The sequence below is a fragment of the Palaemon carinicauda genome, unplaced genomic scaffold, assembly GCF_036898095.1.
Source record: "Palaemon carinicauda isolate YSFRI2023 unplaced genomic scaffold, ASM3689809v2 scaffold1171, whole genome shotgun sequence".
Lineage (NCBI taxonomy): Eukaryota > Metazoa > Arthropoda > Malacostraca > Decapoda > Palaemonidae > Palaemon > Palaemon carinicauda.
The window spans coordinates 3,138-17,557 of NW_027168673.1; the positions used below are offsets into that span (position 1 = coordinate 3,138).

Here is a 14,420-nt window from a genome sequence, read left to right on the forward strand (position 1 = left end):
CATCACCCTACAACAGACAACCTACTACGATCCTGCAGCCAACGGAATGGCTGAATGTTTTCGTCGCACCCAAATTAGGACGGCCATGGCAGCATCCACCCGCTGAGATACCGTACTAATACATCACAAACCTAAGTAGTAGGATGGCTAGGGCACTACTGCTTGAGAGTTACTGGGTCCTTTGACTGGACAGATACTACTACATTAGATTCCTCTCTGATTATGGATCATTTTTCCTTTTCCTACACATACACCAAATAGAATGTATTATTCCTTACACTTTCTCCTCATTCCTTATATATCTGACACTAAGATAACAAAAAAAAAAATTATCTTTCACTCAAGGGGTTAACTATTGCACTGTAATTGTTCGGTGGCTACTTTCCACTTGGTATGGATAGCAGCTCTTTTTGCAGAAGGATACTGGAATCAAACCATAATTCTCTAGTCTTGGGTATCGCCTCGGTCTCTGTGTAACATGGTCTTACACTGTCTTGAGTTAGAGTTCTATTGATTGAAGGTACAATCATGCACACTAATCTAATTCCTTATTTCCTTTCCTCATTGGGCTCTTATCCCTATTGGAGCCCTGCTTTTCAGACTAGGGTAGCTAAGAAAGTAATAGTAGTAGTAGTAGTAGTAGTAATAATAATAATAGAGACTTGAGAAGAATTTATATCTTGATTCCTAAAAATGGATATCTTCTTTATTCACTGTTGTTTTGTTGCTAGTATTATTTCAATTTCCATCACACAGGAAGTCTTGGAGACTTTTACAATCAAGATGAAAGGCCTGTCTGTGATGCTAACGAATTTGCTGTCGATGGGAACGCTGTACCAACTGACAAACTCAGCTCTAATCCCCCATGCCGATCTGGATTTGAGTCCGACGGGACTCATAAGCCACATCTACATGGAGAGAGATATGGTTTTCGACAAAATGCTGCCGCCAAAGTACGTCGACCTTAATATGACAGCTACGAGCCCGTGTGAGTTCTCAAACTGACAATTTGTCTTTTTAGTTAGTTTAAACTGTGACCAGTTTGAATGTGCAAAGATAAAGTAACTTGTAATCAGACTTTGAGCTGGTACACCTTAAGTATATAGCATATTGGACCTTAACTCCAACAGTAGGGGATTCAGCGTATGAAACTTCATTTGTGGTGGATAATGGGAGAGGGTGGGCTGTGGCACCCTAGCAGTACCACCCACACTCGGCTGAATCCTTCGTCAGGCTGGGAGGAGCAGAGAGCGGAAGGATCCCCTTTTGTTCCTTTTTTTAATGTCTGCTACCCCCCAAAATTGGGGGAAGTGCCTTGGTAAATAGATACATAGAATTCTACATTTTGACAAAAAACTGTAACTTATTCATTGCTCATCCCAAATTCTGAGAGTATCTTCCAAAATAGTTTTAAATATATGTTTATCAATCTTAATTTTTTTTCAGCAATTATTATATTTGGACTTTCAGCTTCCTAAGACTTACGTTACATCCTACGAGGAGTGACGTGTCACTCCCTCTACAGCTAATCTCACCCTATTTAAGTCACAGTAAGCAGGGCAATGCATTCCCAGTACAATAAGAAAATATAATTTCTAGGTTAACATTGCATTCTCAAGATAACACCCAAATTAAAATCAATCATTTTCAGGCCAATGTAAAAACATGTGCTTTGCGAAGGGAACCTGCACTAGCGCCACCTTTTTAGATGTGGCCGACAACGACGAGCATAGGTGCCTCGTTTCAGAGGACTATTTCAGTCACTTGGAACTACTGAGTCCAACTTCCGACATCTTGTCTGCTATGACATTCTACTCGTTTAGTAAGTTGTTGAAAATTGCCTGCGTTTTTACTTCAAATTTGAAATGTAGTGTATATATAAACATTTTATAACCCCTATACATTACATATACACCCCACCCTTTTTCCAAGGAAACGACTATGCGGGGCAGAGTGGATTTTATAAGATTTACTCAGAAAGCGCTACATTTTTGGAAGCTGATATCGCTTGCAAGTGCGACGGAGGCCAACTCGCTACCCTCGAAACTCAAGAAAAATATGATGAAGTGACTGGAATGATCCCAACCGCTGGTAAGTCAACCAAAGCTGAAGTCAGTTAGACATTAAACAAGATTGTGGTGGCATAGAGGAATCATCACAAACTTCCCACACTCTGCACCTTCTTTTTTTAGTTTCATGCTGACGGCCAGGTAGATTTCAATAGTGAATAAAATCTCACAGTCCTTAGGAGCTAGGGTTTGGAGATCAGGGGTAAGATCTATGAGTTTGGAATCTTCACTCAAAAATAGCTGGTCTAAGCTGACCCTTATTCCAGTGTTTAGAAATAGGCCTATCCACCCAAACTAGCTGGTCTATAAAGACCCTTATCCCATTGTTTAGAAATAGGCCTGACCACCCAAACTAGCTGGTCTATAAAGACCCTTATCCCAGTGTTTAGAAATAGCCCTGTCCACCCAAACCAGCTGGTCTATACTGACCCTTATTCCAGTGTTTAGAAATAGGCCTATCCATCCAAACAAACTGGTCTATACTGACCCTTATTCCAGTGTTTAGAAATAGCCCTGTCCATCCAAACCAGCTGGTCTATAAAGACCCTTATTCCAGTGTTTAGAAATAGCATTGTCCACCCATACCAGCTGGTCTATACTGACCCTTATTCCAGTGTTTAGAAATAGGCCTATCCACCCAAACAAACTGGTCTATACTGACCCTTATTCCATAGTTTAGAAATAGCCCTGTCCACCCAAACCAGCTGGTCTATACTGACCCTTATTCCAGTGTTTAGAAATAGCCCTGTCCACCCAAACCAGCTGGTCTATACTGACCCTTATTACAGTGTTTAGAAATAGGCCTATCCACCCAAACAAACTGGTCTATACTGACCCTTATTCCAGTGTTTAGAAATAGCCCTGTCCACCCAAACCAGCTGGTCTATACTGACCCTTATTCCAGTGTTTAGAAATAGCCCTGTCCACCCAAACCAGCTGGTCTATACTGACCCTTATTCCAGTGTTTAGAAATAGGCCTATCCATCCAAACAAACTGGTCTATACTGACCCTTATTCCAGTGTTTAGAAATACCCCTGTCCACCCAAACCAGCTGGTCTATACTGACCCTTATTCCAGTGTTTAGAAATAGGCCTATCCACCCAAACCAGCTGGTCTATACTGACCCTTATTCCAGTGTTTAGAAATAGCCCTGTCCACCCAAACCAGCTGGTCTATACTGACCCTTATTCCAGTGTTTAGAAATAGCCCTGTCCACCCAAACCAGCTGGTCTATACTGACCCTTATTCCAGTGTTTAGAAATAGCCCTGTCCACCCAAACCAGCTGGTCTATACTGACCCTTATTCCAGTGTTTAGAAATAGCCCTGTCCACCCAAACCAGCTGGTCTATACTGACCCTTATTACAGTGTTTAGAAATAGGCCTATCCACCCAAACAAACTGGTCTATACTTACCCTTATTCCAGTGTTTAGAAATAGCCCTGTCCATCCAAACCAGCTGGTCTATGAAGACCCTTATTCCAGTGTTTAGAAATAAGCCTGACCACCCAAACCAGCTGGTCTATACTGACCCTTATTCCAGTGTTTAGAAATAGGCCTATCCACTCAAACTAGGTGGTCTATGCTGACCCTTATTCCAGCGTTTAGAAATAGGCCTATCCACCCAAACAAACTGGTCTATACTGACCTTTATTCCAGTGTTTTGAGAGATGCCTGATAAATCACCTGCAGCTATTGTCTAGTTAATCTTTGATCCTAGCTTGATTATTAATCATATTTGTGTATGTTTCTTAGCCTACAATTTATTTCCACATCCCTTTCTGCTTCGGAAAGAAATCCTATTTTTGAAAGCTCAAGTCAAGTCTTGAGGTTTCCTGATTTCTCGGTCAATTCTTTTAATATACTTTACACGAGCTTCTCACGACCTGTTTGCAAAGATCTGGTCCTGTGAGATTGTCTCCGTCTCACTGACATGGCTATCTAAATAACTGCAAATGAATTAGGTATACTAGCCTTGTATTTGGTAAATACATCCATAATTGAATTGACCTGTTTCTCAGTGGTTTAATTCATATCTATCTTGTAGTGAATTTTACACGTATCCTGTCTACCTTACTTACGGGCTGCCTATGTATGAGCCTCTGTGGGACAATCAAAGAACAGCTCTTTTAAATTCACCTTAAGATCAAATGTTATCTGTTATCTGTTAGCCAACATATAGTTCAGGGATTGAAGCATTCATTTTGGTAATATTAATGAAGATATTAGTAATATTTGAACAGTTTCATTTTTTATATACTGCGTATAAATGGGATGGGTGGCAGATATCGCGGCCGATTGATTCAGCGCCCAAGTTCCAGCACATTTCAGGATAACAAAGATGTTTGGGGCTGGCAACCTTGAACTTACCCCTTTTACCCCCAAAGGACGTACTGGTACGTTTCACAAAAGCCATCCCTTTACCCCCATGGACGTACCGGTACGCCCTTGCAAAAAAATGCTATAAAAATTTGTTTTTCATATTTTTTGATAATTTTTTTGAGAAAATTCAGGCATTTTCCAAGAGAATGAGACCAACGTGACCTCTCTATGACAAAAATTAAGGCTGTTAGAGCAATTTAAAAAATATATACTGCAAAATGTGCTGGGAAAAAAATAACCCCCTGGGGGTTAAGGGTTGGAAATTTCAAAAAACCCCGCGGGTAAAAGGGTTAAGGGAGAGCTGATACACGAGCAGGTTAAATTCTTCTAGTGGTATGATGGGATAATATAAATGTGCCATTGAACATGTTTGAAAACAAATCAAACTTTCCTGTAGTTGAATTACACCGAAATCCTTTTTCTTTCTGAAACAGCTGGTGCACTATACTGGATTGGGCTCAAAAGAGACGATGCTTCGCAGCCAGCAATGTGGCAGCGAATGACGGGTAAGAAATTAGCAGTGTAGTCATGTGAAAGCTGTAGTACATTACCCTGTAGAAGTGTGTGCTAAAGTAAACTAAAATGATAGGTATTAGGCATTTACATTAATTCCTTTTGGCTTTTACAGTCTATCAAGTTAGTTCAGTGGTTCTTAACCTTGTTGGAGGTACTGAACCCCACAAGTGTCATATTTACACTAATCGAACTCTTCATAGCCGGAAATATATATATATAATATAGGTAAACAGTATACGAAAAGAAAAAGAAAGTTATCACTAAATATATCAGCATATATTTCAAATTCAAGACAGGTATTTATTTTATTAGTGCACAATATTAACCAGGCATCAGTTGCACACAGAACCACTGTGTTCAAAGAACAAAATCAACCATATGAACCTCACACAAAAACATAATGAATCCTTATTGCAAATCAATCTTACATTTGCTGATGCTTCCGCCGAACCCCTGAGACTGTCTCAACGAACCCCTGGGGTTCGATCGAACACAGGATAAGAACCACTGAGTTAGTTGATCCTGGGCAGATCAAATAAAATGACTTTACGAATTTATTATTTCTTTCTTTCAGGAAATGTAGCGGCAACACCCACTGACCTGCCTACGGGATCAGAGAATTGTTATTCATTATATTATCTTTTAACATGGACAATATCAAATGAAGATTGTGGCGGCAAGTACTGGTTCGTGTGCGAGAGAAACTTCTGAGCTACTGGAAAGGTAAGTCTATAATCAGCCGCCAAAGATTATTGGTAATACTGAACATTATTAATCATCTGAACATATAAAAATTAGTCCCCTCTGATGGTCCAGCACTTTGCTGCAGTAGAGGGGCTTGAGTGTCTCAATGATGGGCTGGGCAATGGCGGTGGGGTAGTTTATCCACCCTGGCAGGCTCAACCATACCGCTAAGGCCAGTTCTGAGAGACCAGACCAAGACTGGACCCCTATAGGCCTTCTCCTTTATTTAAGTTAGGCAAAGGCTAGGAGAAGGAAAACTCCAAAATCAAACCAAACAAGACCCCAACAGCGGAGCTTCCCAGCGCCGGCGGAAGAGGGCAATGCCTGTCGGGCAGGCAACAAGGCGGGCCTTGACATAACAAGAACCCGGCAGCCCGATGCAACCAACATCGGAGAAGCCGCCTGTCTCATATGTCTTGAGCCGCGGTGAAAACGGTGTGGGCCAAGTGTGTGTGCGTGGCCGTTGCAAAGCCACGACCACCCAAAACAATATACCCAGCTACTGGCATTCTGTCGTTTCCTCCACCCTTCTTCATCTCTTTCTCAGGAGGCTGATGGCTAACGACAGAACCCAATACTCGGACACGAGTGGGCGCCGACGACGACGATATAAAAATTAGTACACAAGAAACTGAAAAAAATCTCCATAGTGAAACTTTTGTCATTGTTACAAAAGAAAATCCAAGACCCACCTACATCCCCGGTGCAAAATATGGTTTATGACCTGGCTGAGTTACAACAACGGAATAGATTAAACCGGCTGATTTACAATATTGACGAGCAAGAAAGGTCAGTAGGTAGGAGATTAATTATCTCGTGCTACATAAGCAAGGTTCGTCTATGTCGAAAAGCCTATCATAGCGATCCGACTTGCTGATTTCAAGCATTTTCCGTTCATCGTGTGGTGGACAGTGTGCTCTGGGAGGACCTGGAAGCAATAGAAAGTCGATGCAAACAGAATTATGATGATGTGGATAAGAAACAGAACAGTCAAGTTTTTGTCAAAAGATGCAAGAAGCAGGACCTTCAACGACAATACCTTCAATGACGACACCTTCAATGACGACACCTTCAACGACGACACCTTCAACGACGACACCTTCAACGACGACACCTTCAACGACAACTCCTTCAATGACATCACCTTCAACAACATCGATACCTTAAACGATAACTTCGACGAACTCGATGACGACGACCAAGTCAACGACATCGACAACAACAACTTTTAAGACGACGATGACGACATTGACGATGAGGACCATAACAGAACAGTACTAAACAGATGGACTCCTATGCTACCTACATTACTATTTTGAATTCTACTCTATAGTAAGTTAGCTAAGGGAATAGTGTCAATTAAAAAAAATGGGTATGAGAAATCGGTATCCCGAGAGCTTCTTTTAATTCTGTTAAGACGTCGACTTCATCCTCACATTTTGAATCAAACTCCCAATTTTAGTTGGATGTTTGTTCAATAGGTTCGGATATCAAAAAGTTTACAGAACTAAGGAAATCAGATTGATGTAAAGAGAGTAGGATCATCCGTATAAAAGATGCAAAGAGTAGAATCATCTGCACAAAAATGCAGAGTAAAATCTGTATAAGAAATGCAAAGAGAGTAGGATCATCTGCACAAAAAATGCAAAGAGAGTTGGATCATCTGCATAAAAAATGCAAAGAGTAGGATCATCTGCAGAAAAAATGAAAAGAGTAGGATCATCTGCATAACCAAAAAGTTCCATTTCAAGGCAGAACCAGATACTGTGCATACATAATACGAATAGTAATAGGGCAAGAACACTACCCTCCGTTAAGTTTGAACACATGGGACTCATGACTAACAAGGTAAAAAAAAACAATGCTATTCTCCATACTAATCATTTGAGCTTTAAGATTAAAATCAGATGATTCCTCTAGCCAAAGTACACCTGGGTGCATGTGAAAGGATTCTTTTCAGCATAAGATATTACGTATTTGGTTAAAACTTAATAAATTGACGAAGGTCTGCACAGCAAGTTTTATCATTCCCGTAAATAGGTAACAAATTACCATTGCAAATTCTACGATATGTGCAAAAAAAAAAAGGGACCCCATTTGTCATGAAATAGGAATTCAACTATTTGGGCCTGCTAAGACCATAACAAGCAAGGTCAAGTTAATGATTTCTGGGGCGACCTGTGACGGCCGGTGAAAGAAGTCCTTCTTTACACTTTTCTAATATAAATCTTCCAAATATACTAGAGAAAGATAAAAGCATGGAATGCAGAGGTTACTACCCTCGCGCGATCACCTTGTGGGTGTCGTGTATACAACAGGGGCGTGTGAAAACCACTATTCACAGGCTGTCTTCCATTTAGATAATCCCTTCATCAAAGGGAAGGGCCGTAACAGGCGCTAGAGAACACAGTTGGACCACGCCACCGACACCTACCATGCGCGCCCTCTAGATCATCCTTCTGTTTTGGACTTGCCCGCATAGTCGTATTGAGGACTTCTTTCACCGGGCGTCACATGTCTCTTCCCAGAAATAGATTTTTCCTTCGTCAAAATCCCTTTTTTATTCTCAACGTTCGTGAAAGCTAAAAGAATCCGTTTAGATTCTAGAACTATATGAGGCAGATAGAATTCCTCATTACTCTGCTTAGTGTCTTTAGATTAGTGTAATATTGCCTTACATATATGAACCCTTTACGTGTCATAAGTTTTGTATGTTACAAACGCATAACCATGAGTCGCGCTGTCAGCACTTCGTGCATGCGCACGAACAATCTTCTTGCTTCTCCTGGCAAAAGCTGTTCGCCTTCCAGAGCAGCCCTGTACATAACCCTTTGCTGTGTGCAATAAACGCAATCTACCGCTCGGAATTTTATTTCTTCATCCCAGCAATCATCTGTCTTCATCTACAAGACCTCATTACATATCACCAGTGTCAAAAACACCCACCAAAAGGATTGATTCTTTTCCTTTGGGATGGTTTAGTGACAGAGCCATCTGGATTACACGAAGGATGTACTTGCAACTATACTCTAAAAGCGATTACTTTAGTCCACCATTATTGTTCCCGAAAGGCTTTCTCCCATCGCAACTACAGGAGGCACCATGGTGGTAGCCTTCAATCTGTAGAAGGTTGAGGTGAAGAATTTCTTTACACTGATCCTCAATATAAATTCCTTTTCACGACAAGCTCAAGTTGATGAAGCTAAAGCCAATACGGAGGAAATGGAAACGTCGCTACTGTACAGTGTTTCCTGCTGGACTATAAAACAATCTGAGCCCCATTTCTCGTTGGGTGTCCCCCAATCTCAAGTCGACAGAACTAAAGCCAATAGAGAGGCAATAACGCTATTGTACAGTATTTCCTGCTGGACTATACAACATTCTGAGCCCCATTTCTCGTTGGGTGTCCCCCCTAGCTCAAGTCGACAGAGCTAAAGCCAATACAGAGGCAATGGGAACTTCACCACTGTACAGTGTTTCCTGCTGGACTATACAACATTCTGAGCCCCATTTCTCGTTGGGTGTACCCCCAGCTCAAGTCGACAGAGCTAAAGCCAATACGGTGGCAATGGAAACTTCACTACTGTACAGTGTTTCCTGCTGGACTATAAAACATTCTGAGCCCCATTTCTCGTTGGGTGTCCTCCCAAGCTCAAGTCGACAGAGCTAAAGACAATACGGAGGCAATGGAAACTTCACCACTGTACAGTGTTTCCTGCTGGACTATAAAACATTCTGAGCCCCATTTCTCATTGGGTGTCCTCCCAAGCTCAAGTCGACAGAGCTAAAGACAATACGGAGGCAATGGAAACTTCACCACTGTACAGTGTTTCCTGCAGGACTATAAAACATTCTGAGCCCCATTTCTCATTGGGTGTCCTCCCAAGCTCAAGTCGACAGAGCTAAAGACAATACGGAGGCAATGGAAACTTCACCACTGTACAGTGTTTCCTGCTGGACTATAAAACATTCTGAGCCCCATTTCTCATTGGGTGTCCTCCCAAGCTCAAGTCGACAGAGCTAAAGCCAATACAGAGGCAATGGAAACTTCACTACTGTACAGTATTTCCTGCAGGACTATAAAACATTCTGAGCCCCATTTCTCATTGGGTGTCCTCTCAAGCTCAAGTCGACAGAGCTAAAGCCAATACAGAGGCAATGGAAACTTCACTACTGTACAGTATTTCCTGCAGGACTATAAAACATTCTGAGCCCCATTTCTTATTGGGTGTCCTCCCAAGCTCAAGTCGACAGAGCTAAAGCCAATACAGAGGCAATGGAAACTTCACTACTGTACAGTATTTCCTGCAGGACTATAAAACATTCTGAGCCCCATTTCTCATTGGGTGTCCTCCCAAGCTCAAGTCGACAGAGCTAAAGCCAATACAGAGGCAATGGAAACTTCACTACTGTACAGTATTTCCTGCAGGACTATAAAACATTCTGAGCCCCATTTCTCATTGGGTGTCCTCCCAAGCTCAAGTCGACAGAGCTAAAGACAATACGGAGGAAATGGAAACTTCACCACTGTACAGTGTTTCCTGCAGGACTGTAAAACATTCTGAGCCCCATTTCTCATTGGGTGTCCTCCCAAGCTCAAGTCGACAGAGCTAAAGACAATACGGAGGCAATGGAAACTTCACCACTGTACAGTGTTTCCTGCAGGACTATAAAACATTCTGAGCCCCATTTCTCATTGGGTGTCCTCCCAAGCTCAAGTCGACAGAGCTAAAGACAATACGGAGGCAATGGAAACTTCACCACTGTACAGTGTTTCCTGCTGGACTATAAAACATTCTGAGCCCCATTTCTCATTGGGTGTCCTCCCAAGCTCAAGTCGACAGAGCTAAAGCCAATACAGAGGCAATGGAAACTTCACTACTGTACAGTATTTCCTGCAGGACTATAAAACATTCTGAGCCCCATTTCTCATTGGGTGTCCTCCCAAGCTCAAGTCGACAGAGCTAAAGACAATACGGAGGAAATGGAAACTTCACCACTGTACAGTGTTTCCTGCAGGACTGTAAAACATTCTGAGCCCCATTTCTCGTTGGATGTCCCCCCTAGCTCAAGTCGACAGAGCTAAAGCCAATACGGAAGCAATGGAAACTTCGCTACTGTACAGTATTTCCTATTGGACTCTAAAACATTCTGAGCCTTATTTCTCGTTGGGCATCTTCCCAAGCTCAAGTCGACAGAGCTAAAGACAATACCGAGACAGTGGATACTTCACTACTGTACAGTGTTTCCTCGTGGACTATAAAACATTCTGAGCCCCATTTCTCATTGGGTGTCCTCCCAAGCTCAAGTCGACAGAGCTAAACACAATACGAAAGCAATGGAAACTTCACTACTGTACAGTGTTTCCTCGTGGACTATAAAACATTCTGAGCCCCATTTCTCATTGGGTGTCCTCCCAAGCTCAAGTCGACAGAGCTAAACACAATACGAAAGCAATGGAAACTTCACTACTGTACAGTGTTTCCTCGTGGACTATAAAACATTCTGAGCCCCATTTCTCATTGGGTGTCGTCCCAAGCTCAAGTCGACAAAGCTAAAGCCAATACAAAAGCAATGGATACTTCACTACTGTACAGTATTTCCTGCTGGACTATAAAACATTCTGTGCCCCATTTCTCGTTGGGCATCTTCCCAAGCTCAAGGCGACAGAGCTAAAGCCAATACGGAAGCAATGGAAACTTCACTACTGTACAATATTTCCTGCTGGACTGCAAAACATTCTGAGCCCCATTTCTCGTTGGGTGTCCCCCCTAGCTCAAATCGACAGAGATAAAGCCAATATGGAGGCAATGGAAACTTCACTACTGTACAGTATTTCCTGCTGGACTATAAAACATTCTGAGCCCCATTCCTCGTTCGGTGTACTCCCAAACTCAAGTCGACAGAGCTAAAGACAATACGGAAGCAATGGAAACTTCACTACTGTACAGTATTTCCTGCTGAACTATAAAACATTCTGAGCCCCATATCTCGTTGGGTGTACCCCCTTCTCAAGTCGACAAAGCTAAAGCCAATATAGAGGCAATGGAAACTTCACTACTGTACAGTATTTCCTGCTGAACTATAAAATATTCAGAGCCCCATATCTCGTTGGGTGTACCCCCTTCTCAAGTCGACAAAGCTAAAGCCAATATAGAGGCAATGGAAACTTCACTACTGTACAGTATTTCCTGCTGGACTATACAACATTCTGAGCCCATTTCTCGTTGGGTGTTCTCCCAAGCTCAAGTCGACAGAGCTAAAGACAATACCGAGACAATGGAAACTTCGCTACTGTACAGTGTTTCCTGCTGGACTATACAACATTCTGAGCCCCATTTCTGGTTGGGTGCAATTATTTTTTGCTCTGCCATTTGCTTGACACAGGACCATCACAATAATGCAATAATTACCTCAACTCATTTCTTTAGGATATCAATGATGCCTTTTTGGGTGTATTTTTAAAATGCTGAAGGTATTATATGAAGATAATCCTGGCTTACAATTCAGTGCTATAGTTAGGTATTAGCCAATGAACTCCCATTTAGAGTATTCATATATTGCAGTAATTACTACTACTATGGTTATTATTATTATTATTATTATTATTATCATTATTATTATTATTACTATTATTATCATTATTGTCAATAAATTAATGAAACACTGACTGCAACTCCCCTTTTTTTCTCCAAGGTAAACTGTGGTGCAGATTTTCTTCAGTCATCGGTGAGGTTACTTTTCATCAGGAACCATCTATGACTATTTTTCACCTTAAGCCACCCGGGACGTTGTTTCCCACAACGTACCAGCTGTGACGCTGTTATCACCTGTGATTTTCTAATTCAAAGATCCCTTAAATAGCAGTAATATTGTCTATAAATATCTGAAATCATTGTTCAATATTGTCCGAGTAAAAGGTAAAACATAATACCACTTCATCTCTGAGACAATTGTGTTGTTGGTTTTTGCCGTCTCTTTCAATTATATTCCACTGAGTGCTTCTACAACATGGTCAACTTTGATGTAGGTTTAATTCAATTAGTTTTAAGTGTGTTTTGACTTCAATTCAAAAGCACTGCATAGTAGTATTAAGTCATGTTTTCAGGAGGAAGTTTTGAGTAGTATTCTACCTAGAGTAAACTGATGTGTTGTTTCAATTTAGAATTAAGTAAGATTCTATGTTTTCAGAGCAAAAACTTATATTCTCACCATAAACAACGGCACGGTTTGCCATTCTTAGTCTGATGCGCATTACGATGTTGATGCAATTCAGAATCAAAGTTTCCACAGACACCCCACTGAGAAAAGTTTGAGTGAAATTGATATGTTTTGAAGATATAGCCATGTTTCTACAGACACCCCACTGAGAAAAGTTTGAGTGAGATTGATATGTTTTAAAGATATAGCCAAGTTTCTATAGACACCCCACTGAGAAAAGTTTGAGTGAAATTGATATGTTTTGAAGATATAGCCATGTTTCTACAGACACCCCACTGAGAAAAGTTTGAGTGAGATTGATATGTTTTAAAGATATAGCCAAGTTTCTATAGACACCCCACTGAGAAAAGTTTGAGTGAAATTGATATGTTTATAAGATATAGCCAAGTTTCCACAGACACCCCACTGAGAAAAGTTTGAGTGAAATTGATATGTTTTAAAGATATAGCCAAGTTTCCACAGACACCCCACTGAGAAAAGTTTGAGTGAAATTGGTATGTTTTGAAGATATAGCCAAGTTTCTACAGACACCCCACTGAGAAAAGTTTGAGTGAAATTGATGTTTTGAAGATATAGCCAAGTTTCTACAGACACCCCACTGAGAAAAGTTTGAGTGAAATTGATGTTTTAAAGATATAGCCAAGTTTCCACAGACACCCCACTGAGAAAAGTTTGAGTGAAATTGATATGTTTTAAAGATATAGCCAAGTTTCCACAGACACCCCACTGAGAAAAGTTTGAGTGAAATTGGTATGTTTTGAAGATATAGCCAAGTTTCTACAGACACCCCACTGAGAAAAGTTTGAGTGAAATTGATGTTTTAAAGATATAGCCAAGTTTCCACAGACACCCCACTGAGAAAAGTTTGAGTGAAATTGATATGTTTTAATGATATAGCCAAGTTTCTAAAGACACCCCACTGAGAAAAGTTTGAGTGAAATTGATATGTTTTAAAGATATAGCAAAGTTTCTAAAGACACCCCACTGAGAAAAGTTTGAGTGAAATTGATATGTTTTAAAGATATAGCAAAGTTTCTAAAGACACCCCACTGAGAAAAGTTTGAGTGAAATTGATATGTTTTAAAGATATAGCAAAGTTTCTAAAGACACCCCACTGAGAAAAGTTTGATTGAAATTGATATGTTTTGAAGATATAGCCAAGTTTCTAAAGACACCCCACTGAGAAAAGTTTGAGTGAAATTGATATGTTTTAAAGATATAGCAAAGTTTCTAAAGACACCCCACTGAGAAAAGTTTGAGTGAAATTGATATGTTTTAAAGATATAGCTAAGTTTCTAAAGACACCCCACTGAGAAAAGTTTGATTGAAATTGATATGTTTTAAAGATATAGCCAAGTTTCTACAGACACCCCACTGAGAAAAGTTTGAGTGAAATTGATATGTTTTAAAGATATAGCCAAGTTTCCACAGACACCCCACTGAGAAAAGTTTGAGTGAAATTGATATGTTTTAAAAATATAGCTAAGTT

General features: G+C 40.7%; 1 protein-coding gene across 1 annotated transcript; it reads left to right on the forward strand.

Annotated features, from left to right (window-relative positions):
• The first annotated feature begins 762 nt into the window (after positions 1–762).
• LOC137635357 (uncharacterized) lies at positions 763–13,064 on the forward strand. Its single transcript, XM_068367820.1, has 6 exons — positions 763–988; positions 1,652–1,822; positions 1,933–2,091; positions 4,885–4,956; positions 5,541–5,689; positions 12,407–13,064. Exons 1-5 carry the CDS (start codon positions 784–786, stop codon positions 5,675–5,677), a joined length of 744 nt encoding a protein of 247 aa, XP_068223921.1. The 5' UTR covers positions 763–783; the 3' UTR covers positions 5,678–5,689; positions 12,407–13,064.
• The last annotated feature ends 1,356 nt before the right edge of the window (positions 13,065–14,420 follow it).

Excerpts from the sequence above, each read along its gene's own strand:
- LOC137635357 (XM_068367820.1), top strand. The coding sequence starts at position 784 with ATGAAAGGCCTGTCTGTGATGCTAACGAATTTGCTGTCGATGGGAACG. Across the intron at positions 989-1,651 it reads TATGACAGCTACGAGCCCGT|GCCAATGTAAAAACATGTGC; the intron begins GTGAGTTCTCAA and ends AATCATTTTCAG. Across the intron at positions 1,823-1,932 it reads TATGACATTCTACTCGTTTA|GAAACGACTATGCGGGGCAG; the intron begins GTAAGTTGTTGA and ends CCTTTTTCCAAG.